The following is a 27,899-nucleotide window of genomic DNA, read 5'->3' as shown; positions in this document are numbered from 1 at the left end:
CTTATGCTCCACATATCTGGAACAAGCTCAGAGAAAACTGCAATCCTGAAGACTCTCTGGAGTCTCTTCTTATTTCCTACACTGCACCGTTACGATTATTGTTAGGCCCCGAGCGCCTACCAGCAGGAAGCTGATGAAGGCCCTTTTGTATTTGCTAGGATTATTATTATTCTCTTGCGCACTTTTCATTTTATTTATTATTGTTTTGATGTTTTATTTTCCCTGTTGAACTTTTAAATGTATTTGTAAATTATTTGTTTGTACAGTCTTATGTTGCTTTTACAACTTGTTATGATGCCTTTTATATTTTATGCAAACCACTTTGAATGGCCCTGTTGTTGAAAGGTTCTATACAAATAAACTGCAGCTTTGGCATTACAAGTTTGTTCTTTTTTTTTGAAGGCAGTGGCCTAAATCACTTCTTATTGTTAATATACATTTCTTTTTGTTGTTGTTTTTTCTTAATTATCTTCTGTTTACATCCAGGCTTCTGTGCTTCAACAGGTATATGCGCCATGTAATATCTCTCCCACACTCACTTGTGCCATTTGTGTCAACGCAGTGGACTTTTCTCCGCGTACAAGCAGCAGGACAGGTGTGAAATGTGCGCGACAAAGCCTGCGGTCCGGTCACTTGTGGGTTGGTCGGCTGTCCCTCACCGGGCTGCTGCGGCACCAGGATGGATGAGCGGATATACGCGGCTCTGATTGGCCGAGCGCGCGCGCCCAGCAGGAGCTCGCGCCACTTGCGTCGTTATTGTTGCTCCGATTCAGCAGCGCACGAACGCCGCTGAGCGCGCAGTGTCCATCCCCTCTCGGACCGGGAATTCACCGCGTATCATTTCAGAGCTCGCACCATGGAGGCTACGATCTATCAGATCTTATTTGGAGAGCTCGGGGACCTGAACTGTAGTCTGATGGATGCGTTCCAGGACACTTTCTTGGAAAACGCTACATTGTCTTTGCTGAGCACTGATGGTAAGAATGGGAATCCCGTCCCTCTTTTTCTAATACGGGATCGAAAGGTGTGTGTGTGTGTGTGTTGCGACTTGGAAAAGGAAACCTTGACGCCTCCGTTTCTTTATTTTATACTTTCTTTACAAAGGTTTTTATTGTAATGCCACGACCGATGAGATTGGAACCTGCTGGCCACGGAGCGGCACCGGGAGGATTGTGGAGAGACCCTGCCCCGAGTACATCAACGGGGTGAAGTACAACACAACCAGTAAGATGTTCGGCTGCATGTCGTTGCAAAAGTTCCACAACATGCATTGTTGATTTTATTTATTTTTTTTTTCTCCAAAATTGGTTGTTCTGAAATAAGTGATGCATTTTAGCAATAGAGGGATCTGCTGATATATATATATATATATATATATATAAATAAAAAAAAAGGATAGGATACAGGATTTTGGTGCAAATTCAGGGATTGCTCATTGAGGATAAGCAGCACAAGTTCCCTTAATGATCTCCCATTCTCCAACAAATTTTCATTTGGGATTGGGTCTGTGCAGATGTGAAGATGATAAAAGTGAATCTTTTATCATCAACTGGAGCAACTGCAGCAGAGAGTGCTGTTCAAGGTCCACAAGGTTATGAAGCAAATCCACCTTAAATCACATAAACCACAGTTGCTTGTGATGTGAATTACGATTGTGCTAATAGATAATTGATGAGATAGATAATTCGCACTTGGCTGGCTACAATGGAGAGAAAAGACAAGCATCACCATTAAAGTTCACCATGTTTTGCGATTAGTAAGGGGATGCAAAGAGCCTCAAAAAACTTGAATGCATCCCTGTCTGTAGTTTTTACTGTCAGCGAGGAAGCACCATTTTCTGCTCGCATAATCTGTCACAGAGCTGAGTTCACAAGGTCTCCTCCATCACAGATGCTCTGCTCAGTCTTGCTTTGCCTCAGCTCTATCATCTGTCTTCATAGAGCCCGACAGCCCATTGATATAAATTAGCAGCCAAAAGTCACTGGCACTGTCCCTACTAATCACACTTTTTACTTTCTAGTTGATTTCAACGAGAGACATAAAAGGAGGGTTATAATCTACTGTCTTGAAAGACGGAGGAGTTCAAAACTGAAACCGCATCAGCCAGCTGCTTTGCTTAGAGATTGTTTGCTAAAAGCTGAGAAAAGCATTTCACACCAACACTGTCACATTATGTAACTAACGTGTTAATCATCAGACTGATGAAGTCGTTGAAACACTCAGAAATGTAAATTCCAGCTTTGGTTTTTTAGAAACACCATCAGAAAATAACTCCTGTTAGTGTCAGGGTCCAGATAACAGTGTGAGAGTTCCTGAGGCCGTTATCTCTCTAATAGGGTAAGGTGCAGTTCCAACACACACACACACACACACACACACACACACACACACACACACACACACACACACACACACACACACACACACACACACACACACACACACACACACACACACACACACACACACACACACACACACACACACACACACACACACACACACACACACACAGAGAGAGCTGACTGCCTAGTCACCTTACTACATTGATTTAGCCTTTGCTCTGTTGGTGCCGAGTCTTTGTTGGACATGTCTTGACTGTAATATCAACCTGGTGTGATAATGAAAAGTCATTTGCCATGACTGCAAGTGTCAACACCTTCCCTGACGTGGATCATTCTATTTTTGACAGGCTGGGAATTGGTCATTGTGATGGGATTGAATAATTTTTTTAAATTGATCTTCTGGTAAAGTAGCAGGTCAATCACATTCACGGGTGTATAATGGCATTTTGTGGGGCGCAGGAGGTTATAATATAAATGGGATTTTTTTGCTGTTTTGACTAAATCAAAAAGAAAAGAATGAGCACAAGAATCAGAAAGAGAGTAAAACACTCATCAGAAAATGTCACCATAAAACAAGTTGACCCACAAAACATGGTTAATCCGTATTGATAACTACTGTAGATGCTTACTCCTCACTACACATTGCTGTCAGACTTCTGCAAAAGGAGGCAGTTTACTGAGGAGTGACAGTAAAATCTTTAATTCCAGAAATATAATTGCAAAATACAGTCCTGGCAAGAAACATTAATCACATTATTATTTTTTATTTTTTGCTGGGTATTATGCAATGCGGTGACTGATGGAAATTGCTTGCAGGCAGCAGGATGAAAAAAGAGCCTTTTGTTGTGTGGCAGGCAAGCAAAACTGTATCTCCCAAAGAGCCTAAAGTGGAAAGTTGACGTGGTAAACTGCAGCTGTAATGGATATTGGATTGATAAGTGCGTATTAATGATGCCAACTCTCAGAAAATCTAAACCTCTGTGCCTCATTTGCAATGAAATGATTAACCCTGCTAAGGAATATTTCTCAGGCATCACTGTTGTGCAAGGCTTGCAACTTTCAAAGAGTCATACCATGAGCAGTCAGAGGCCCGTGGCAGAAAAATTTGGCTACCTTGAAAGCTGCATGTTCCCATTTAACCAAACAAGAGAGAGCAACAAGGTCATCTCTTCAGGCTGTGTGGGTTCTCACCAAACATAACCAACCATGTACTACTGCTGAGGATTTTAAGGATAATAGACGGGTTACAGACAATTTTGATTTGGTCAAGTAAGCTCAGCACTAACCCCTCACTATTGAGTCCACTGACAAATTACATTTTCTAGTTGTCAACCTAAAAAAGTCAACCTAATCGTTACAGATGGTGCTCCTGCCATGGCTGGAAAAATTCGGAGTCTGTTGAGAGAAATGAAGGATGTCGCTCCAAAAACAGATCCACTTCAGCATCTCATTCACCAAATCGTTCCGTGCGCCTAAGTGGGGATCTGAAAGAGGTTATTCACAAAACAATTAAGATAATTTACTTCATCAGAGCGAATTCAAGTGCGCAGCATCGCCTCCATAATGACAAGCATGTGCTGGCTGAGTAAGAGCAAAGCCCTCGGGTGCTTCGCTGAACTCGGGGATCAAGTTGTGGATTTCTTAAAGCAAAGTAAATCAGAAGGAGCAGCTGACAACCTACACATCATGCGAGACACAGAGTACATGTGCATCATGAATGCACTCGCAACTACAGGGGAAAGGGAAATCCATGGTGGATGTACTGGAAGAGCTTTAGGACTTTGGGAACTTGATCAATTCCACGCAGATTTGTTATCAAAGAGGCTGCTGTACATCAACGCACTTGTGACAGTGGGTGAGAGCAACATCAGAGAATTTGAAGCAATTCATCGCACAGCTGAGGGAGAATTTTGACCACATTTGATGGCTTTGCCATTTCCTATTACCTGAGATGTCATTGACTTGGTGTTGGCTATGTCTAGACTCACAATGTTCGGGTCAAGTTACATAGTATTCTGCATTCTAAACAATAAACACTATCAAGACATATGCCAGAGGAAGCCTTACAGTTGTCAAGCCAGATGTTAAGAAGTCAGGGGATTAATGTAATTTCTAACCAAATGTGAGTATTCCAGCCTCATGTCTGTTTCATTAGATTCATTGTTAGATGACATGGTCTACCGCCCAATCCCTTTTATCAAACTTTTAGTTAAGTATTGCTGCATCATAAGAGGGTCAGGGTTTTTTCTTCCTCAAAGTGATTTTTAACAGTTTATCTGTGACATCATCTCCTAAATGCTCCTGTAAGTCACATGAGTGGCTAGAGACAAACAACCTTTATGTTTTTGTTGCCTATTAGAGTAGAAATTAAAGGGAATTTAACAGTCTGTCTTTGCAGTCATGCGACACAAGTCTTTTCCAGATTGTTTCACACATTGACTACAGTGTCTTGGGGCTTCAAGCTGTTTTTATCTACAAGTCCCACCTCAGCAGAAGATAATAGAGTTGTTGATCATGGATTTCTGTATCAGAGTCACTGTGTCAGGCCCTGATTGGTTTAGCTGTGATCAATTGTCATATCTCAAAAAAAAAAAACCCCGGGGGAATCAGAGGAATTTTAATGGGGGCTGTTTAATGCATTTTGATCATGTGAATTAGCATTACAGTCTATGGTGATTATGGCAGTGATGCATATTAGTATTTAGTCTCTGGAGGAGTTTGATTTCATTGTAGCACGGCATGTTTAAACACTGTGCTTTGCCTGAACATGCACGTATATAAATGTATTTATTTGGATTTACATCAAGTAAATTATGTATGTTTATGTATCTATAGTCTCCTCTGTTGGCCACTGACCATCTGTAGAGTTAAATGACAGGATAAAAGCCATGTTACTGTTGTCACTCAAGTAGATTCAGATTGGGGGCAGGGTTGCAAACGAGACCACCAAAGTGACGTGGAAAAGTTCCTCTTTTTTTTTTCCCCCACTCAGATTTTTTTCCTACGCAGATCAAAAGCTTGCTTCTCTATCCTCGAGGCCATCTCTGTCCCTCATGACAATTTTCCAGGAAGTCTTTCGCCAGGGCTGCTGTTTGAGACTGCTTTTTATGCAAATCAAAGGGGTCTGTCTCCCTTCTGTAGATGTCTTTGAACAGGGTGATATCGGTGATATCGATGATGTCATTTAACAACTACTCTTTTTATCTTTCTTCACTAAGTTTCGGGCTTTATCATTTAATGCCGTAGCACGTCATTACTAACTATCTCCTATGGTTTGGAGATTATTTATGTTTCCCAACTCTTTGTGGCTGGTTTTACACCTGGCAGCAATGGTAAATGAACTCAATATTTGATGATGGTTACTGTATGTGTGTTGCATGGCATGCATAGTTTTTTTTCTTAATGTACATCTTTCTGTGTCACATTGCACCATAAGGTCCTGTTGATATTTACTATATATTTGCACTGTGAAACGCTGTTAGCTGCCACTTTATTTTGATCTTTGCAAGACAAGTTGTTCTTAAAGGACATTCAGTCTATTAAATGCACTGTATTAGGCCGACTAAGGTGTGGGGTAGTATATCATTTATTATATTAATATTATATAGCAGTGCATTATTTTCCGGTTAAACGCTGCTGCACATGTGACAATGGGTCCTGCAGTGATTACTGGAGCACATTTTTAGCATCCATCTGCAGCCACAGATGAATAAAGTGTTTGAATCACAAAAAACGTCACACTAAGAATAGAAGTAAGTCCTAACATCACATGAGCCGATGTTAATACTGATGAAAAAAAAAAGAAGAGAAATATACTCGGTAATTGAATTGATGTGAAGCTACAGCACATTGCAGACTGAAGTCTGAAGCTTTTTTTTGGGGACCCTTGCTTTGGCCACATGTCTGCCCCTGGGGCTAACAATAGATTATCTTCCATTTGCCTCCTTGGTACGTCTGAGAGCTGCACATTTAATGCACAGGCTTGCATATTAGAAAAGACAGTCACAGGATGGAATTGTGTGCTTTGCACTTCCAGTCTCAACACTAGAAGCTATAAATGCAGTATCTCGTGTAACCTCATAGGTTTTCTGTAATACTTTAAAAACAGCTGAAGTTTAATGTCAGCGAAATGTTGAAGTCCTCATACAAGAAGCAGAGATTTCACATGCTTAACAGGCCTGCTCAGGTAAGGGGCTATAAATTCCTTTCCCATTCCTTCAAGCATATATAAATATTAATGTTTGCACCGAGTGGCTTAAGAGGTTTATGCATTTTTAATCCTTCCCGTGTCCTCTTTTTGGTGTATTTATTCAGTCCTGTGGTTTACATGAAATGCTCATCACCACTGTTTGGGTCAGAGTTATGAAACGTGGCTTAAAGTCATTCATTGTCTCTGCTTTGTCACCACCATGTGATGCGGTTCCTGTAAAGCCTCAGGCGAAACAAGATGTTCACAGCAGTATAGATGAATGATATCAACACTGGTGTCGGTTCTGCAAACTCATGCCATAGCTTGGTGACCTGTTTGGCTTCCATGTTATGACTCCCAGAGTGTGTAACTGTAATTATTCAGTCAATCATGCCTCTCTTTCGGTAAACACCCCTCAACCCTTTTGTTTGCACCTTCATTGTCATGGAGGACACTTCCGGTCAGCACATATTGTACCTGTCACGTCTACACGGCTCAAAGTCGGGTTCGCTGTCTCCACAATAGAACTTTATTGATTCTCTTATCGTGATTAATAAAGTCGTAGCAGCGCTGTGATGTGTATCAGGTACAAGCTGCTGCAGTGTTGCGTGCTGGTGGATGCAGCTTTGACACTTTTATTTCAAATCAAAGATGAGTCTGTACCTCATCTTTTAGAGGCAAACATGAAACTGAAGTACTGCTGTAAAGAAACAAATGGAAGTAGACATTTTTTTTTTCAAGATGCTTCTTGAATTTTTGTTGTTTCCTTTCTGACACAAAGGGAACAAGGGAAACACATCCATAAATATATATTTCCCTATGAAACAACCTCCTTGCAAACATATAGATGATTTATCAAGGAAAAATCATTGATCAGAGGCTACGAGTGATATCGGAGGACAGATCTGTGGCTGCAGGGGGTCAGAAGGTGGGGTAGTGTAATTGATTTTAACCAAGCAGTGCAAAAGGAAATCCTTCCACGTGTCCACGAGTGACGTCACGCTAATGACTCGCCCGATGTTCACCACCAAAGCTTGATGAGAGTGTGAATGAGTGTAATGCTGCCTTTTTCTTCCTGTCAGTGAACTGTCCTGTCCCCACAGAGTTCCCCTGTGGAGGAGTAAAGCGAAACTCCCATTTCTGCCTTAAAAGGCTGTGTAAAGGGTACATTAATGTGTGTGACACTTAACTGTTATAGTCATCGGTTGGGACATTTGCAAAGCACATAACCTTTTTCAGACACTCATCAATACTGCATGTGCAATTGACTATCCAGGTGCAGGTTCTCCTGTAGAGAATCACACTCTTCGTACTGACACAACTCATACTTCTTTTTTTTTCTTATGTACCGAATGCAGTGTTTGCATGAAAGTCCTCCTGTGAAGTACCTCTCCCGATCCCCTTTGTCACGGTAAAACAGAGCAAGAGGTTAGTCAGTCAACAAATCCAGGTCAGCACGTGAAGCAAACATTTCACCGGCTACTGCACACCGATCTCCTTGGGGGTAGGGGGTCCAATCAGCACCAGCCTCTCCCGGCTGCACTCACCACTGGCTCGGCATCCACACAATACTGTACTACACCAAAAGAGCCTGGCGCACCACCTCACGCCATGTAGCGTTGCCTGGGCAGTGGGGGTGTCTTTCATTCCTTCCATCCACGACCCCCATTGCAAATTGGTGGTCACAGAACAGCTGTACAATCGCAGGAACTGTGAACATGTTTCAGTACTATCTACATGTACCAGCAACACTTAATGTTGTCAACCAACGTTACATCTTTCTCTATTACTAGTATTTTCTCTCCGGGGCTCGAGCAAGTACAGGGCATAGCGTGTTGGACTCTGAGCCTCTTGTCTAAATTTATTTATTTATGAAAGAAGTATTTCTGTTCTTGGAAACAGAAATACAGTAGTATTTCTGGAAATACTAAAAAAAGCTTTTCAGATTGAAAAGCTTTTTTTCTTCTTTTTTTATTCCTGTGACAATTATTTTAATTACTTTATAAAGTATTCATCTCATGTGACAGCACATGCATGCTTCTTACTTGTGTAATGTGGTATAATATGTTATCCAGACACACCATGGCTTCCCTCAGGGCCACAGACTTGTAGTGTGTTACCTTTTGCTCACTTGCTCTCGCCAACTTAATATGCAGTTAAGAAAATCACAGATAACATGTATTTTATCATCAGTAAAGAAAACATTATAAATCATTTGGACAATTTGTAACAGCCGGATGATGTTATGATGGATGGTATAGTGTTAAATGACTTAAATAGCAGGGGTGCTTACTCTGTCTGTTAATAATCCTAATATATCATGCTTGGGTGGCGATAAAGTGGGTTTGCCCGACTCTGACTGCATCTTAAACAAGATGCCATGCATAGCTGTTGTTGGGACTGTAGCTGTGATAACCCATTTCCAAAGTCGATCGGACGAGAAAATCGAAGGCCAGTAAGACAGACCATGATTCCGCACTTCATTAGTAGGATTTCTAATGTGTCATGAGAGCAGAGACAAACAGGGCAGCTTAAAGAGACACAGCTGTTAGTTAAAGATTACACAGCGGCTCTTCCTCGGGCTCTGTCGGCTCATCTGCATCAATGGTCACCGTTCAAGGCACAAAGGGGACATAGACTACGAGTTACACCAACACACCTTCTTTGCAAGTCATGGTTGAATGCTTGTAAGTCATGTGCAGTGAAGTTACAGTAATGGATTACATGTTCAACCATCTAGGATTTATTTATTTGAATTCTGATTGATTTAGGGGTTAATTGATTATTCATTTGACAAAAAGAACGTTGAAACCAACAAAAAGAACCTCGCCTCCTGCCATTAATCACAATCAAGTCATTTTTAAACAGAAAATCCCCAAACTGCTGATCTCTGGTTCCAGCTCCTCAAATGTCAATGTTTATTAATATTTAAAATATATTTTGGGGTATTTTATTTTTAACAGAATGCTTTTCAGAAGGCAGTTTGCTGTGGAGATACCTGCTAAGGATTCTCCTCTTTGTGCAATGTAACACTCACCGGCATCTTGCGTTCATGTTATCCAGACTTCTTAAGGATTTTATGGACCATATTGATCAATTAATTCATCAAGAAAGTAATCAGCAGAATGATAAGAGAATAAATAAATATATTTTAGATTGTTATATAATTTGCTGTTCTCCTGTTGAGCATCAAATCATGCACATGGTATTCCAAAGTATTTTTTTTAAACTAATAATATACTGTGAATTATATACATACATATATTTTATATAACTTACTTTTATGCAGTGACCAACAAATCTGCATACTCAAATCCGAACAAAACCTGCCCCTTCCCTTGAGTTCATCTGAGAGGACGCTGCTTTCTTTTCACTTTAAATTATCTTCTTATTCAAAACAATCACTCAATTAGATACCTAGTTATACTGAGGGTATTTAAGCATTTCAGAAAGGACATATTCATTTCAGGCTCGTTAATAATTTACCAGAGCAGATATTTGATTCACTAACATCACTAATGCCTGTACAACCTTGCCATGGGACATAAGCAAGTAATCTCACGTACATACATTTCGCTCCCACACGAGTTCATTTATGAAATTCAATGAATTATCTCGCGTGTAATGAGGGTGCCAATCATAGTGTTTCTCCTCCCTCCCATCTCTGGGGAAATTTAAAATGATTCAGCCCCATATGTAATGTAATGTTTAAGAGACAAAACAAAAAAACAACCCACAGAGATGACACAGAAATCTCACAATGGTGTTCAGCCTGCTGGCATCCTTCTCCAAGGTGTCTTCCACATTGCCCAGAAAGCGAACAAGCTATTCTTTGTGAAGTGGCATAATTTCCACAAGGTTGCTCTGCCTCGGTTCCGGCTCTGGAAATAGCTTCTGCAACCCAGCGGAGCAGCGGCGCTCCCTGATCAGGTCACCGAGTCGCACAGACAGGTTTGGTGGCCCTTCCGAAATTCTGTATTTAAAAAAAGCGCTCTCGCTGCACTGTGTTGTGTGAATCCACAGGGGCAAGAAAGCGTTGTTTTTTTGCCCCAGTTGTTTTATTGATCTCTTACACAAGATGCAGATATTAAAGGACAAGGACTCCAAACAATCCTAAGTTAAGTACCTTTGTAGAATACGTTTTAACCAAGTGGCATCGCTGCCGTTTTGAAGCCTGAAATTTAGCATTTTGGCCGGCATTGTCCGTATGTAACCATATTTTGAGAAGTGGGATGTGAAAATAACTTTTCTACAAAAAAGGCTAAAAGCCTAGTACTGGCTCTGAGTCTGTACATGCATGTAATCTCATTGTCAACATTGCCTCAGTATAACAAGCGAGAGGCAAAGCTCTTACTGTACCACCAATGCATGTGATATCTGTAACAAAGCCTTTTATTTGGTGTCTGGTTCTTTTTCGCAAAGGTTGTGGGGTGAAATAATAATCCTATATCAGAGGTCAGGAGGTTTTGCTTTGCCCCTGGGTTACAGTTCAATGATTTAAGTTGTTTTGATTCATCTCAAAGCTAATTCGAGTTTAAAATACAGGGATTCACATGGCCATAAACCTTCTGAGACACTTGAGAAAAGAAAGAAAAATGCCTCAAAGATTATTTTTTTTATGAGACCGGTCAGGTTATGAGTTTGTGTGGTCTGTATTTGAAGGAATAAAGTGCTAGTTGCTGATAAGTTACTGACTTGTGCAGTCAGTTCCGAAAAATATAACAACTCCCAGCTTTAGAAAATGATATTGCCCTAGTGCCATAAAGTGCTTAACAGGGTAAATGAGTTAAAATGCATTGTATGGGATGTATTTGTGAGTTGGGATCTAAGGTATAGTAGTCCGGCCGGGTTCTTCCTCATAATAAACCTCCCAGAGACTTTATTTTGAGGTAATCCAGTCGTTCCTTTTTTGAGCGTGTGCTAATAATACCAGAGGGCCGGGGACTTTGCTTTTGCTTTGAAAAGGATCAGCACCTCTGACAAAATGTTTAACTGAGTGAATGTGACAAGGACAGGGCAGCTTTTGTAAAGTGGTTTAGCTGCCATGTTGTGTTTGATCAAACTTGGGTCGATCAAGGGCTCAGAAACGGTTGCGTTTTTCTCCTGGAGATTTTAAAATGTTCAGTGTCGACAGTTTAGGCTTCCTGGAGACTAACGTTTTATGATCTGAACCACGGGTCATCTCCGTCATAAGTATATGATTTATGTGATTTTATTCTGTTTAAATCTGTCACACGTGTGTGGTCTGGTAGGTTCTTTGGGGCAAACATATTTTTAGGGAAATACTTTTCCCTTTTTGAGGAAACATGTGAGGGGGGAAAAAAAAATAAAAGTTTTGCCCTTTGAAAAGGACAGTTTTGCATCTGCGACCAAAAGGGCAGGAGCGGTCGCTGACTCGCACACAAACTAAAGTTAAACCAAAACAGACTTAGAGATGAGGTGCCAGCTGAAGAATTGTGGGAACCGCCTTGACAATTCAAGTTACAATATTATAGAGCCGCTCCAGACAAATAAAAGATCTAATGTTTCAGTGGCCCATAGCAATCCCAGCTTGCACTGTGCTGAGCACTGAGCAGAGTTTAAAAGATGAACTCACTAATGTGGAAGAATATCTTTCCCCTCTTGTCTTTTACCGTGCAATAATAAAGTGTACCTCCACCAAGGTTGGGGCTGGAGCTCGCCATGCTCCGGAATTTAATGGGTTCTTCCTTGGGTCAATTCACTTTTTCAAAGGTGGAGAAATTCGACCCGTGGTGGTGATACTTCGTACCGTGAATAGGCGACATAAAGTTTTCTCTCCTTTTTTTTTTGGATGGCCCCTCGGTTCTGCACTGTGCTGTGTTCAGCAAACGCAGGAGCACATTAAGATGGGATATTGCTGCGTCGATAGGACTCCCTGCTCAGACATAGCTTTATTCCTTTTTTTTTTTTTCTTCTTCATCAATATAGTGCAGTTTAAACTTTGGGTCACAATAGGTTGCTGCAGTTTTGTCACTTGTGCACTTGGTGCCTTTGTTAAATCACTGTCCTCGGTGCAATTGCTTCTTCCTTTTCAATAACTCAATCATCTTGAAATCACATGGTAATGTTTTAAATCAAAATGACATATGTGGTCATGCTAGGCGGAAAAAAAAATTGCCCCCTAATCTTGATGACATATGTTTATTGCTATTACCGTCTGTAATGTTTCTTCCTATAGCCCAGGGCTGCTTTTTTGCGTTACCCATCTATGGCCAGATGCAGTCCGTGCCCGGAGCACAGCAGGCGAGTCCAGTTACCGAGTTTCGAGGCCTTCATCGCTTGTCTGTTGTCGTTTAGACCATTTGTTCAGACTCCAAGACTCTCGTGCTGCCCTCAGGCCATGGGCTCCCCAGTGTGTCTCTAGGACACTCATTTGTTTGAAGACTTTCACTCTTTGACCTCCCGTCGTCTGTAGGGATCGTAGCAATTGCAGCAATTCCTCTGTCGGCATTCACTGTACACACGGGGAACGCCATTGTTTCGAAAAATGTTCCAGCAGCGATTTGATTTTTTTCCCCTCAGTGAAATCACTGCAGGCGGTAAGGGATGTAAATGTCAATCATATCAGCATTTCAAAGAAAGTCATCATCCCCTCATCGTGCTCTTTGCATTGTCATGTTTTTATCTGCATTCCCTGGACCTCTGCCCTCTCGTCCTCACCTACCCTCTGACGACTGTGTATACAACTTGCTCCTGTTCCAGCTGCCTAAATGAAATGAGCTATGTGATTCCCATGCTGTTTTGGGATGGCCTACTTTAACTCTGTCTGTGGCTCAAATTAAATTCCATATGGCTAGTGGGAAACGCTGCAGCCACTGGCTCAGGTGTTCAACTCGCTTGGGCTGTTTTGATCACTCGACTATGAGACGATATTTTGTCTTTCGACTCATCCAGATAGAGGTTTCCGGATTTAGTGACTGTTTCACAACAACTGGAACAACGGATTTACTGTGAGTGGCAGCCTGTTGTAGCAGTCATGTCATATTTCTTTTTTTTTTTTTTTTTTTGTGGGGGGAGAGTTCATCCAATCAGAAAACCCATGTCCCGGAGCAAAAGTAACACAGAACTAAAGAGACAGATGACAAGCTAAAGCACAGGGCAATCAGACACCAGAGGAAGAAAGGCAGGCTTACACAACCTTTAAGTGAAAAATGTTGTACTGTAATATTCCTGTGGCATTGTTGTAGATGCCACGGTTGGTCGCACAGCAACATCCAGCTCCGAGAAGCAGGTCAAGACCAGCAGCAGTGACGACACGGTCTCTTTGGTTGGTCTTTCAGAATAATTAAGACAATGTATAACTTATGCATTTAACATTTAATAGCTAAATCTGTTTTGTTTTCCATCCCTAATGAAAGCACCACTAATACACAAGCAACCAAAGTTACATAACTCAAAGCTCTTCCCATATTTATATCACCACACATGCTTCTAATCCTTTTTTACAGTTCTGTGTAGGTTGTTTTTTTTTGTTAATCTACATAATTGTGCATCCAGGAAAAGCAAAGAAGTTGGCAGGGTGGCTGGTGGGGGAGGTGGGAACTGTTGATAAACACCCCCCCCCTTATTAATGCGCCTTCACACCAGTGCAGTGTGGTCGGTGTTGGGTTGCTTTGAGCATTTTTTAACAGCTTTTTCCATTTCCAAACTTGACAGAGTGAGTCATTAAGTGATTTTTATTTTAACAGTGTGAATATAATGCATCATAAGGGGGAAGAAAATGAGAAGAGAATAGCTTTATCGTGCGTAATGCACAGATGGTTAGAGGGAAATATGTTCTCCCTGCACCAGTGACTTGAATTAGACCTGCGTCAGTGGAATAGCTTACAGGGACAAACCTCACAACCTGCTCCCCTTCCTCTATTTCTGCACCATCACTGCTTGTTTCATAACCCCAGTGTGATATTTGCCCAGAGAGACAGAAAACGTTATCTGGAAAACACCCCCTGCTTCTGTAATATCTCAGATGACAAAAAAAGTGCCGTTTTTATATCAGTTGTCCTGATTACCTTGCAGTTATAACTGATTATAAACACCCTTTTTTATAGTTTAAAAAAAGTAAAACTTTTAAAAGTAAAACCGTGGACTGGCGGAGAACGCTGGCTTGTTACTGCGATGTTACAGACTTAGCTGACTGGAGGAATTATAGTTGCCTGCTGGCTCTCAGCTTGATTCCCCAAAAAGTTTTGATGACATGATGTGCATGTGATTATCTGCACAGATTGCCTTCTATGCATCTATTGAAATAATTGCTTTGGGGTAATAATTAATGTTTACGTGTGTTAGTCACGCTTGGTTTTTGGTACGAACGCACCACTAGAGTCCGGATGTGTGAATATGAACATTACACTCTACACGTGTGAGATTTGTCTACGCTGCTGATCTCCAATTGGAGAACGTCAGTTCTAGTGCGTGTGCTGTCAAATGCAACACAACACCTGTTGTGTTCTTGTTCTGTTTTTATATTGTATGATATGTTTTTAGGTTCTAAGTTATGTTTCACGTTTTTTGCACTGAACAGTTCGTTAATGGTATACTTTCTATACACATTTTTTTTTTTTTTTTTAAATACTTTCTCTTGAGTAGAATAATGCACATTAGGGGCCTTGGTCTGTAGAAATATAATAAACAATAAAAGATTAACTAAATCTCCTTTTTTTTTTTTTTTTTTTTTTTTAAATGCTTATTTTGAAAACCGTATAAATCCTACAGTGGTGATGTCTGACGGCAGCATAACTAACAAGAGTTTTCATGCCCAATAATAAAGAAGGGTTAGGGATACTGTGCATCTTTACAGTAGAGCGGTTAAAATTATCACTTTAAAGGGTAGGTGATAATAGAAAAGAAGAAACGGATTTATTGCTGCTGTGTTTCTGCCCCAAATCTTTATATATTTTTTCAGCGTTAGAGATAAAGAGCCCAGTGAAGACACTGAGGAATGGCAAAAATGAAACGGTTGGTTCAAAGTTGATTATGGAAGCAGGGTTTTTAAAAATGACATGCAAATAAACCGACCGTGTAAGAGGATTTACATTTCCCCCACCAAATAAAATTGGTATTCTGTGGAAGACCCTGACAGATAGTGGTGCTCAACTATGAACTGAGCTCTGAGGAAATTGCAAGGATGTTTTTGCTTACCTTCTTGGCAAACACTTCTTTAACCTTGTCACAACAAGTAACCGCCGCTGACTGACAGAAGGGAGATTGGACAAATACATCTTTGAAAGTATCTCTCAATACAAGTCTTTTTTTTTTTTTTAAACACTACTGATGTTTGCACCGATGCTTTGATTACAGCTCATCACTCTTTTCTTGCAGGGAGTGCTTACAGGGAGTGCATGGAAAATGGGACGTGGGCGTTGAGGAGCAATTATTCCCATTGTGAACCTATTTTGGAGGAGAAGGTTAGTGTGGCGACACTGGAGCGACGCGGCGATGTCCTTTATTCTACACAATCAGTTAATCATCACAGATAAATGCTCATCGCAACCTCGTGTTATTCCACTGATGGCACACACGAGAAAACCAATCAGACAAAAGTGCATTTTGTTTTAAACACTTTAAAAGTTTGTTTCCAGATGACTTAACATATTCAGTACAGTAAGTACAGTCTTGCTTGTGTACACATTAGCAAAGCCAGAGGGCTCAGTGCAACACTGACGCATTGTACGTAATGAGTTTTGACCGGATTAGCTCGCATCATGTCTCCCGATTACGTATATTTCTGGGTCTCGCTCTATTTTCTCAGATCGTTTTAAGTCGATAAAAATCTGAAGTGTGTCAATGACATTTGCTTTCTCTTTCAACACAACGCAGCCCTGACATATCAATATTGCAGATACACTCTGGTTTCTTTTCATGTGTTGGTGTTGCTCACCTCTTTGTTCTGTCATCCATCTGTACATCAAATAAGTAACTCACGTGTTGTCTTTCCAGAGGAAATATCCAATGCATTATAAAATAGCGCTGATCATCAACTACCTAGGCCACTGTATCTCTGTGGGGGCTCTAGTCGTGGCCTTCTTCCTCTTCTTGTGCTTAAGGCAAGTACAGAAATAGTGCCTATCCATAAATGTGTCCCGTATGCCTGAGACCTCATAGGAGACAATCAGGGAAATTCATGTAATGGCCATGGACTGTTTATCGTTAACTCGCTTATGTCAAATGAGTAGATGTCTGCCGCTTGGCAAAAGAAAAACATAGTGTGCATTTCATAACACTTCTTATCACATACGCACGCACACAAGCACGCACACACAGACACACACACACACCTTCATATACTATGACAGAACAGGGCAAACATCAAACAGCCTCTCTTTAGATCTCATGCCTCAATCGACAACTGCTTGTCTCGTGTGTTTCATCCATGGAAGTGTATTTTCTTCAGGATAGAAAATAGTCTGGGAAATTGTCCATCATCAACCAGTTTCTTAACAAAAAGCCTGACACATTCAATTATTTACACAGTTAGATCCGGCCTTGTGAGACAACATCAACATTATAGATACAAAAAAAAGCATTTTTTAAAAATTACAAACAAAAAAGCATGTAGGAGCAGCTGAAGAGGAGAGAGTTAGAGTAATCTGAATGGAAAAGAAATGAAGCTATGTACTAGTAGTTCCATGTTTTTGGCAGAGAGTATATGTTTGATTCTGGCAACATTTCTCATCTGCAGCAAGCAATGCTGAATGAGCTTGGTAATATGAAGTTCAAATGTCAAATGCAAAGTTTGTAAAGAACACCCAGATTGTTAGTGGTGGTCTTGATATTGCTGGGTAGGAGGCCAATGTGGCGATTGACCCCCTTAAAAAAATTGATCTGGGCCAAGCACAAAAATCTGACTTATCAGGAATACTGTAAAACACACACGGACAATCTCCTCAATATCAAAGAAATCCAATGATTCGTTTTTTTCCACATCCAGGGATACAGTGCAGACTGGAGCTTTTCATTTGGAATGTATAAAGTAAATACAAAAATAATGAAAATAATAATTTATATTATTTCTATAGAAATGCAAATAACTAGAAATATGAAATACACATCAGAAGCAGTTCTGGAGAGGTTTGTTTTGAGTAGTGTTTGGAAGGTGGACAGGTCGGTGCAGTCTGATTTGTTTGCGAGAGAGCTCTGATGAACAGTATACAGAACAATATCCGGTCTAACCCTGCACACATGTCCAACACAGGTCTGGCAATAGTGACACGTAGAATCCTCATGAATATGAACCGTGAAATGGACCAAGATAATCAAACGTCTCTTCCGTTCGCCTTGTGGTTCAGGAGCATACGCTGTCTTCGAAACATCATCCACTGGAATCTGATCACCACCTTCATACTGAGGAATGTAATGTGGTTTTTGCTCCAGTTGATTGACCACAACATTCACGAGAGCAACGAGGTAACAGCCCATATGTATTGCAATGATAGTCTTAATAAATGAGGTGCCACTCCATGTGTTGATGTTTAATGATTTGGCACCCTTTTTTTCTTCTCTCTCTCTTTTTCAGCCTTGGTGTCGATTTATTACCACAATATACAACTACTTTGTGGTGACAAACTTTTTTTGGATGTTTGTTGAAGGATGCTACCTTCACACGGCCATCGTTATGACTTATTCAACTGACAAGCTCAGGAAGTGGGTCTTCCTCTTCATCGGGTGGTGTGAGTATGTTCCTTCCGAGTGTGCTCTTGTAATGTTACATTCGGCTCTCGTTTCTGTACAATAACACAGGGTTCAAGTTGATTTCTAACCTGGGGAAAAAAAAAAAATCATATCTCTCATATCAGAGACCATTTAGAGGCTGTTGTGGAGTCTATTAATATAAGTAGGTAGTCTTCCTAATTAACACCTGCCGAGCACCAAATATGAGTAGATCGTCTGTTTAGCGAGTAAACTTCAGATCTGGACTATAATCGGACTAACAGAACAAGCAACAGCCAATCAGAGGCAGAGTAGGGACGGGTCTGCCGGGCCAACATCATTTGCCATTGGTCTGCTTCTAGCTACCGCCGGGCAAACTTTGATTTAAAACAATGTGGTTGTATTTTGACGTTGTGGGCCAACCGAACTAAAAGACAAAAAGAGGAGACAGATGTGCTGCCTTCAAAAAAGAAAGTTAAATGACAAACTGACATTTGGAGATGACCGGGTTGCACGAGGCTGGCTTCAGTGCGATGCAAAGGAATCGGTGAGGAAACACCTCGTTTGTCATCGGAAAATAGAAAATATCCAGCACCGCGAACACGGCAAGTGTCAATCATGTTGCTTGTCTGTCAGCTTCTCTCCTGTCAGCAGCTTCGGTGACAGCGCTAACGGTGATGTCTGAGCACACCAGCTACTGTACCAGCCAGCTTGGCCGGTGGGTGGAAAAGTTAATTTCGGACCCCGCTTACAGTACATCAAGATTATTACTGCAGAAACCCGCTTATAATAATGATAGACCTACATATCAGACACCTGATCAGGAGGTCTTTCTGCCACAACTTGCAGCAATAATTGCATTTTACTCCAATGTCTTACACAATTAGTACATTTCTTCAGCAAAAATTGATTTTCGAGTTCAGGGAAAGTGTGCAGTGTTTAACCACACAGTGGTTAAATCAATCAGCCATTCACTGTCGACACTGCACTGGGCTCTTGGGCAATATGCACGCAAAGTTTGAAATCGATCGGATGAGTTGTTGTCAGGAAAAGCGAAGGAGAGTAAGAGAATAAGAGACATTCCTACATTTTTGGTTAAATATGAATCATTTGTCAAGAGGAATCTGATTGGTTGAAGCATTTGTTGTATTATTTCCATTTAAATGCAAACTAGGTTTTGAAGAAACTGTACCACAGTTTTATCTGACATTTCTCCCCATTCCAGAGAGAACATTTGTTCAAATGAAAGCACTTGAGTAAAGGCTGGTCAGGGGGGGAACTGGAGAACAGAGCCGCACTGAAGTGTGGAAAATATCGTCTTCCCTTTCTTTCTTTTTTGCTGCTTGACTTCCAGTGACATAATGAGTTTTGAGCAGATGTTCTGGCATGGACATATCACAATCCCTGCTAACTTATTCATTGTCAGAGGATGTTATTAGAGAAAGCATATTGTGAAGTTGGACAGAGCTAAAAACAGATTGGGGATATTCCAGGTTGAGGCAGAAAAATGCACAGAAACATGAGTCACTGCCTCCCAGAGAGACATTTCCTCCCCAAAACAGATAGTTTACTAAAACAACTCAACACAGCTGTTTGAACAAAATAATGACATCTAAATAGCAGATAACATGGTTTGATGGTTTGAGTACATGGTTATGGAGCTCACATTGGCCATGAAATAGACATAACCAAATGGACATATCACATTTAATTATTGTTTAATGACTAAAATGTTTAGTGTCTTATGATGATTTTAGTATCTGTGAAGCAACTCGTCATTACTTGAAATTCACTCCTTCAGTGATACGTTAAAATAACCCAACATGTTAGGTATATTTTTAATGAACACAAAATGAAAATAATTTTCTGTAAGTGATGCTCACCATGGACTGTATACGACTCCAACTGTGCAAGTAATACAGTAACACCTTAAACAAATGCTAAGATGTATTGATTACTTATAAATTAAAACTTATTGATGACTTGTGAAGAATGATGCCTGAATAGAAATAGGTACAGAAGAGAGAGGGAATTTACTACCTGTGCAGTCATTTATGTACAAAAAATAAATATGAATAACAATCAATAATCAAATAAATAAATATGACACTGCAGCCACAAGCCAGTAAAAGGAATTTGGATTTCTTGTTGTGCCGCTGATATTAGTTTCTGAGAGACTGTGAATTAATTAGAAAAACGAAGTCCTCCACTGGAGGCCTGTCGGTAGCTGGGATCAGACCAGGTTTAGACCTGTATTCTTTCAACCCCATTTAAGGTCATTTCACTGATTGGTTCAACTCTCCCACAGAAAGCTCTTCCACAGAGAGCTGACTGATGTGGCCAACTTTTTCTATCACCTTGTCTGATTTTTGTACTTAAGCTTGAAGATGTTTCGCTCAATTAGCCTGTCAGCACACTGGCAAGGTGGAGAGTCGAGCAGCAACTGTTGGTTTAAAAGGTTTCTTTTCGAGGGTTTTTGATCTGCAGCCCCGAGTGCTCCGGGGTACAGCAGTGAGATATCTGAAAAGCACTTTGCCTTTTCGACTTCCGTCTGAACATGCACCAAAAAGCAGCAAGAAAGGTTTCTGATGCAGCACAGTCGTGAAGCAGTTCATAAGACAAGTGTAGGCCCTGACATGCAGACCACGCTGGGGTTAGGGTTAGAAAAGGATTGTAGATTCATATAGATCCTCAAAATTGATGAATTACCCTTCAAAATACTGAATATCAAAGTTTGAATTCTGTTTTATGGTAAAAGATTCAACCAAAGTTGATCTTCCAAGTCAGAACGTGTCACTGTCCCATGTCATTTACATCATTCTAATTAAAGCAGCATTAATCTTGTTGCTGTATGTAACCTGATTTACTTTTCTGTCTGTTATTATATTTCTCAACACCTAAATTTCTTTGTTTCCTTAAGAGCTATTCCTATCGATATTCCACGCCATGTATTGTCATTTCTCAGAAACACCAGTAGAAATCTGAATCACCTTCGTCAAGGCTCAGCAGACACAAGTTGACAACGCCAAACTGTACAGGCAGAGTCAGAGCATGGAACAGGCAGGAAGGAAAAAACAGGCAAAACAGACGAGACGGGCTGGGAAGCTACGGTGTGGAAAGCACAACAGACGATCTGCCGGGTTAATGGCCCAGTTTAAGTGTTAAGAGTGGATGATGGTGAAGAGTCTGAAAAACATGGCGTGGCAAGGCCTGAAATAACAGGAGAGTTAAAAGGCAGGAAGAGAATGAATCCGTTAATTAAACTGTGACACTCATCAAATGTGTTCCTGGCTCTCCTTTTTTTTTCTTTTTCTACAGGTATTCCATTCCCTATAATAGTAGCCTGGGCCATTGGAAAGTTGTATTATGAAAATGAACAGTATGTATTCAAGTCGTTGGACAAGTTGCTCTCACGTTTCCCCGAATGTCCCTCCGCCAGATGCTAATGCTTCTTTCTCTTCTCTCCGTCAACAGATGTTGGTTCGGTAAAGAACCTGGAAAATACATGGATTATATTTATCAGGGACCAGTTATTCTCGTGCTTCTGGTGAGACATAATGCACACGCGCACGGCCATTATTTGCACACGAACCATTCATCAATATAACACTACACTAATATCACATGTATCACTAATGTCTGCTTGTAGACAGTGTTGTGTAAACTGATTGAAAAAAAAAACGTTTTCCTCCGAAATGAAAATGGTGTTATAATGAAAACCATTTCCATCCTGCAACCAGCGCACTGAAAGGTGGCATTAATCTTTCGAGTGGGCTAAAGCATTTTCACACACATGAATCCTGAACACAAGAAGTTGTATTTATTGAAATGTATCCAGTAATGGTCATGTTCGTATGACGTAGTGCAGTTCTGATTGGTGCGCTCCCCTGACACTCGGCTTGTTGTGCGTTCGACCTGACTCCTACTTCTCCTTATCAGCATTTAATGAGCAAAAATCTGTTCACAGCAGAACATAGCTCTTGGTGTAGTTCAGTGAAAGTCAACAGCACAGGGATGAAAACTGATTTGTTTTTTCTTCTTCCAGATAAATTTTGTTTTCCTCTTCAACATAGTAAGAATTCTCATGACCAAACTAAGAGCTTCAACTACGTCTGAAACGATACAATACAGGTGAGTTGGTACATGATTCATGCCATTTTTAACATCAAAGTGGCCGATTTTTTTGAAAAGCAGACCAATGTGAACCCTCATAATTAATTTCATACAAATCATGGAGTATGATCTTCTCGGCCTCAGGATATTTGGGGATCAAAGGATCCAATATTGATGGCAAGAAAATCGAATCAGTGCCAAGTGGTGTATTTCTAGAGATCCATGATTGTTTCTCGGGTTCGTTCAGGCTGCGTTGCCTGTAATTGCAGTTAGTGTTGGTAAATGAAAAACAATAAATCACATTTACAACCGGGATTTCGTCGATGTGTGTTGTAACTCGAGCAAGTGAAACATTTCTGTCAGAAAGTTGGCAAAATCTCGGACCGTTTCTTATCTTTTTCCTTTTTTTTTTTTCTCAGTAAAAGTTTCAGTATGTTTCCCACCACACTTCCAATGTCATCAAAGTAAACAAAAGGTGACATGAAGGTGACATTGAATTTATCTTGTTTCAGCAATCTCCCAAAGAGCTCGTGGCAGACACAAGAAAGGATTTTGCACTGTGTTCCCAAAATGCTTCTATAGATGTGCCTGTCATATTTAAGTGTAGACAAACAAATTGACCTGAGTCCGCACCAGGAAGTCACTGCAGAGAGGCGAGCACAGTGCACAGTGCTACTTCATGATGTTAGTTTGTGCTCCTGACTCTGAGCTTTTTTTTTTTTCTGGCCTTTTTTTTTTTTTTTTTACTGTGTCGAGTGTATTTTTCTTCTTTAGGGATTATTTATAGGATCATGTGGCGTTACGGCTCAGACAGCTTCAATTCCGGCTTATCACAGCACGAGGTGTATCCGTGGGTTGTTGGGAGACGAACATGTCGATGTCATCGATGCACATTTAACTGAGTGAGGGGAGGATTTCGGCATCGGCCATAAATTGGTGACTTCAAAGTAAAACATGCGGTCCCTTTGAACCTGCTGGTTTTCTCCGAATCGTAGGAACGGAGCAAACAAGGGAGTGAATTTGAGAAAGAAAGATGGTATTTTCTGTCCTCCATAAATTTCACAATAATGTCATTTACATACATGAACATATTTTTAAAGAGTACCTCTTAGTTTTAATCAGCTTGAGTTTCCTGGTTGTGTAAGATCCCGTTGGTTTGTGTTCAATCTCCATCAGAATTACACTTGTTTGGTCTTTTTAGTCTCCTTTTGTATTCCAGCCGGAAGTCAACCCCCTCTGTTGGACACTGTAACCTGCAAATCGACATCTTAGTATCTTAATAGAATGTTTCCACATTGCAAACTAGAAAGCTGTGAGAATCAAAGTGGTGGTGGGTGGCTGTGTGTTTCCCACCATGCCACTGACGCAGGATCACGCATTACCCAATCTCGGCTCAGATGAAGTCTAATCTTTGTCCTTCTTATAAATGGTGTTCTATCCTGTTCTTTTTTTTTTCTCCACAGAAAAGCCGTGAAAGCAACACTGGTCTTGCTTCCTCTGCTGGGCATCACCTACATGCTCTTCTTTGTGAATCCGGGGGAGGACGACATTTCACAAATCGTTTTCATCTATTTCAACTCCTTTCTGCAGTCTTTCCAGGTGAGGATGGGGATAATGATACAACACGACGCCGGCACAGAAAAAACGCCCCCACTGTCCGTAAAAAGTGTGACTCATACTGATTCCATCTTATCGCGGTGTTGTACCCTACCACTTCTTTCAGGGTGACATTTCCGGCTATGAGCCTACTTGTGGGAAGATGATCTGAACTAGCATCTTGGCTCTGCTCACACATACCAGGGCCCCCTGCCTCATGTTCAGGTCTCGCCGCTGTCGGGATCAACAGAGACACGTGGGCATGATTTCTGCTCTGTGGCCTCATTTATTTTCATTTGAAGCTTTCTATCTGTTTTGCTTTAATGTAAGGAGAGGAGGAGGGAAGAGGAAAAGGGAAAGGGGGGACTTCCAAGAAGTTTTTCCTCCACAAGAATTATTGCATGACCAGATTAAATAAGCATGCATTGTTTAACCTTGTAACACAGGAGCTGGAGTGGTTGTCTAGTGATCAGAAGGCCGATCACCGGCTCCTGCAGAGTATGTCAAAGTGTCCTTGAGCAGGAGGCCGAACCCACTAACTGCTCCTGATGCTGCGTTATTACTGTACGAAGGTGAAACACATTTCAAAGAGCTCCGGGTCGTTGACGGGAGAGAAAATTGCTGTATAACTGCAGTCCATTTACCACGAATGCTCTTAGGTCTAATTAAGATCCCATTACACAATACCGCCGCATTTCTTCTAACTGTGATGCGTCCTGTTCTGCAGGGGTTCTTCGTGTCAGTGTTTTATTGCTTTCTAAATGGAGAGGTGAGTCACTGGAGTTTTTGAAAAAGTATTTCATTCACTTGTGAAATGTGTCTCTTGATGTATGATATTGATCAAATCCCAAATGAATTTCTGTGATCAATGTAGTTGTTTTTTCTAGCATAGTCATATTATTTTTTAAAGTTCAACGGATTAGGGCTAAGAACCTTTTCAAAAAAAAAAATTATAATTCTGTTCCATCAGTAAAATTTGCAGCAGTTTGATGAAGCTCCTACAAAAATGATTGTCATTTTAATCAAATCCGAATGTCCAGCTGTTATCATTAATGCCAGCACGTGTTGGTGATTGTGAACGAGCCTCTCGGAGCTCTCTCCCAGCCCTCGAATGATTGAATCTCAGGGGCGGAGAGGCATTTAACTTGAAGAAGAGGTTTAGTCCGTCTTCTTGTGAAATCATGTAATCATGCAATTGCACGATTACAATTGGCCAACGTGACTGTGTGACTTTAAGGGACAGGAAGGTATTTCTTAACAACTGTTTTATTTTTGGACTCACTTCTGCCATAGATGTGGTGCATTTTCTCGGGCATGCTTCACAATGTCTGCTCCTAGTCATTATGCTAAGCTGAGATAACTGCACCCTGGTTGTTTGCTTCATATTTAATGGACAAATGTGACAATTTCACTGATTTTTTAAAAAAATATTTTTAATTTTTTAAATTTTTTTAAACTAACTCAGCAAGGAAGTTGCCCACAATGATATATGATATAATATAATTAAAACATAAAAAAAAAAGTCACAAGACGCACAGTGACGTCACTTTTCATCCCCAACGTTTCAGGTGCGCTCCGCGGTGAGGAAACGGTGGCATCGCTGGCAGGACAACCACGCGCTCCGAGTGCGAGTGGCGCGAGCCATGTCAATCCCCACATCCCCGACCAGGATCAGCTTTCACAGCATCAAACAGACCACAGCCGTGTGACCAGGGGAACGGGCACGCGCACTGTAATCTCCTCCACGGCCTCCGAGGGAACACGCTCACTGATTCCTCTAACAGAGCCATAGTGTGTCCAGTGGCACTGAAGGTGCAGGATTGGTTATTTTGTTTTGTGTTTTGAGAACAAATTAGTGGCAACGGAAATTACTCTTTAAGTGCACATGAAGTGGACACATTAGGGTTCCCTGAAGGATTTCTGTCCCGTAGCATACAGTACAGGAGGTTTGAGCTTTTCAAGAGATTGGCGTATTTAAAAGACGTACATTAAATATGACATGACGGGAGCAGGATAATGCTGCAGGATTTGTGGCAGGATACTTCAAACAATGGTTGGCAGGTGAGAAGAAATCCCTGGCAGTTTGAATAATATGCATTCACAATGTTGCCATAACAGCCATTTCTATTAAGCACGATGAACACCAAAATCCAAAATTGCTCTTTGGAATAACTGCTTGTTTGCATCAGCAGCTACTTTTGTCGGCTCAGACAGAAGCTTTGAGGAATAAAGATGGTTTACTCGAATTAAATATATAAAAAAAAACCTATACACAATAAAAGGCATATGATTTAATAGAGCTACTGCTCTCTGTAGTGAAATGGGTAAAGTGAATAAGTGGTATTCACCTACTCAATGTGAACAGGTGTACAGTGTGATCAATGTGACCATTTCATACAAAGAAGGCATTCTTAACAAACATTTGGAACGTTCATCCCTTAAGTCTGTTCTTTTATACAATATTGAATTTTAATCCTCATGCTTTGTTTAAAAAACAAAACAACAACATTGTTAAAATATCTATTTACTCCCTCTTATGCTTAGTTTTCTCTCGTTCACTTTGTTGGACTTTATTTTTGTCTCCTTGCAGAAGGAGTGAGTGATTACATAAAGAGCGATGTGATGGGTCTGAATTCCCTGAGGAAGATGGATAAACAGTCCCAAATCAAAGCTCTCTTCCAAACGAGAGAAGATGAAATTTCTTTCAAGCAATTTATGTAATGTATACTGTACGCGTGCCATGTGCCAATGCGTGGATTTATCGCGCGGGCACGGCGGAAGCAGATTAAATTCCTTTAGCCTTATGAGATCCGTGTAGCTTTCTCATAATCAGTGTCACAACTAAGCTGCTGGTTCGAGCGAAGAGAAGCTCAACAAAGTGAGCACCAATCGCCCCCCTAAACATGTCGACTCTCACATCGGCTCCGGCTGCTGGAACGGTTCTACTGTGAGCAGTCGGATGCGCAGTGACCAACAGAAATACTTGTTTGTTCGGATGAAGAAGATAGGATTGTCAACAATCATAAAAGTCTGAATTATGCTGCATTAAGCCTCAATGCAGATGTTTCTGTGCGTGTCTCCCGACATTAATCAGACCGACTGTTTCCACTTACTACTTGTACTGGAGCTGGTATGTCGAAGGCTCCAATCCCACATGAGCGTGCTAGTCATCTAACTCTTGGCAAGAATGTAAATAAGCATATTTCCTAAAAAGAACCTTTCAAATATTTCAATGAACGCTCCTGTTCTATTTTAATTTGTTTTGTATTTATTTGTATCTTATTTAACTGTTTATATACTTTGATTATACTAAATGTACTTTTCCAATTTGTATTTTGCAAACTTTTGTTACATTACTGCGGAACAATTTTTTGTTTGTTGTTGATGTGCTGCTCGAGCGGACTGATGGTAAATGTTGGCCATGTGATTTTAATGTTAATATTTCAATTTCTTATTCCATCATCTCAACTTGTGCAGCTGTAACAACTGCGCACCCCTCCATGACCTCATCATTAACACAAAAAGGCACATTACAGAATGGTTGTGAAATATTTTCATACATAAGCAAGTAAGTAAATCATTTATTTGACCTCACCAAAGAGACCAACCATGTTTACCAACAGTCATATTTTTATTGTCTACATATTTATATGGTTTCCACTGCACTGTGTAGACCAAAGCTTGTCGATGTTTATTTTCTTTACCATCAATTGTACATGATTAAATGTATTCAATGCAGTGTGATGTCAGATTTGGTAAATTATATCTGTAGATTTGACCAACTGATTTGATTGAAAACTCTTTGTTGAACCACCCGTGTTGCCTTACAAACAAAAGGAAATGCTTTTTTTGTGTGAAAAGGAAGCTAGTGTCTCTGTAAATGATGTATCATTGTGTTATTGATATATATATATATATATTTGTACATGCACATGTGAAAGGAAAAAAAAATGTTGATTTGAATTAAAATCTCATTTTTGCTCTTTGGT

The 27,899-nt window shown here is 40.6% G+C and overlaps 1 protein-coding gene across 2 annotated transcripts; it reads left to right on the top strand.

Moving 5' to 3' along the window:
- Positions 1 to 516: 516 nt before the first annotated feature.
- On the top strand, positions 517 to 27,899 carry LOC118311516 (corticotropin-releasing factor receptor 2). 2 transcript variants are annotated; one of them, XM_035635458.2, is made up of 12 exons: positions 517 to 977; positions 1,105 to 1,224; positions 15,874 to 15,959; positions 16,492 to 16,598; positions 17,841 to 17,958; positions 18,068 to 18,221; positions 21,520 to 21,580; positions 21,676 to 21,748; positions 22,247 to 22,332; positions 23,778 to 23,913; positions 24,638 to 24,679; positions 25,479 to 27,899. In XM_035635458.2, exons 1-12 carry the CDS (start codon positions 857 to 859, stop codon positions 25,617 to 25,619), a joined length of 1,245 nt encoding a protein of 414 aa, XP_035491351.2. In that variant the 5' UTR covers positions 517 to 856; the 3' UTR covers positions 25,620 to 27,899. The 2 variants fall into 2 exon arrangements, with proteins under 2 accessions (XP_035491351.2, XP_035491353.2); XM_035635460.2 differs by lacking the exons at positions 24,638 to 24,679; positions 25,479 to 27,899 and adding an exon at positions 24,357 to 24,631.

The sequence above is a fragment of the Scophthalmus maximus genome, chromosome 5 (genome assembly GCF_022379125.1).
Source record: "Scophthalmus maximus strain ysfricsl-2021 chromosome 5, ASM2237912v1, whole genome shotgun sequence".
Taxonomy (NCBI): domain Eukaryota; kingdom Metazoa; phylum Chordata; class Actinopteri; order Pleuronectiformes; family Scophthalmidae; genus Scophthalmus; species Scophthalmus maximus.
Note: the sequence above shows the minus strand (reverse complement) of the source record. Positions and strands in the feature narration are given on the sequence as shown.

Bases quoted from the DNA above. Each gene is read 5' to 3' on its own strand.
- LOC118311516 (XM_035635458.2), top strand. From the start codon at position 857: ATGGAGGCTACGATCTATCAGATCTTATTTGGAGAGCTCGGGGACCTG. The intron at 17,959-18,067 runs GTAACAGCCCAT...TCTCTTTTTCAG, and splicing joins ACATTCACGAGAGCAACGAG to CCTTGGTGTCGATTTATTAC. The intron at 22,333-23,777 runs GTGAGTTGGTAC...TTTTCTCCACAG, and splicing joins TCTGAAACGATACAATACAG to AAAAGCCGTGAAAGCAACAC.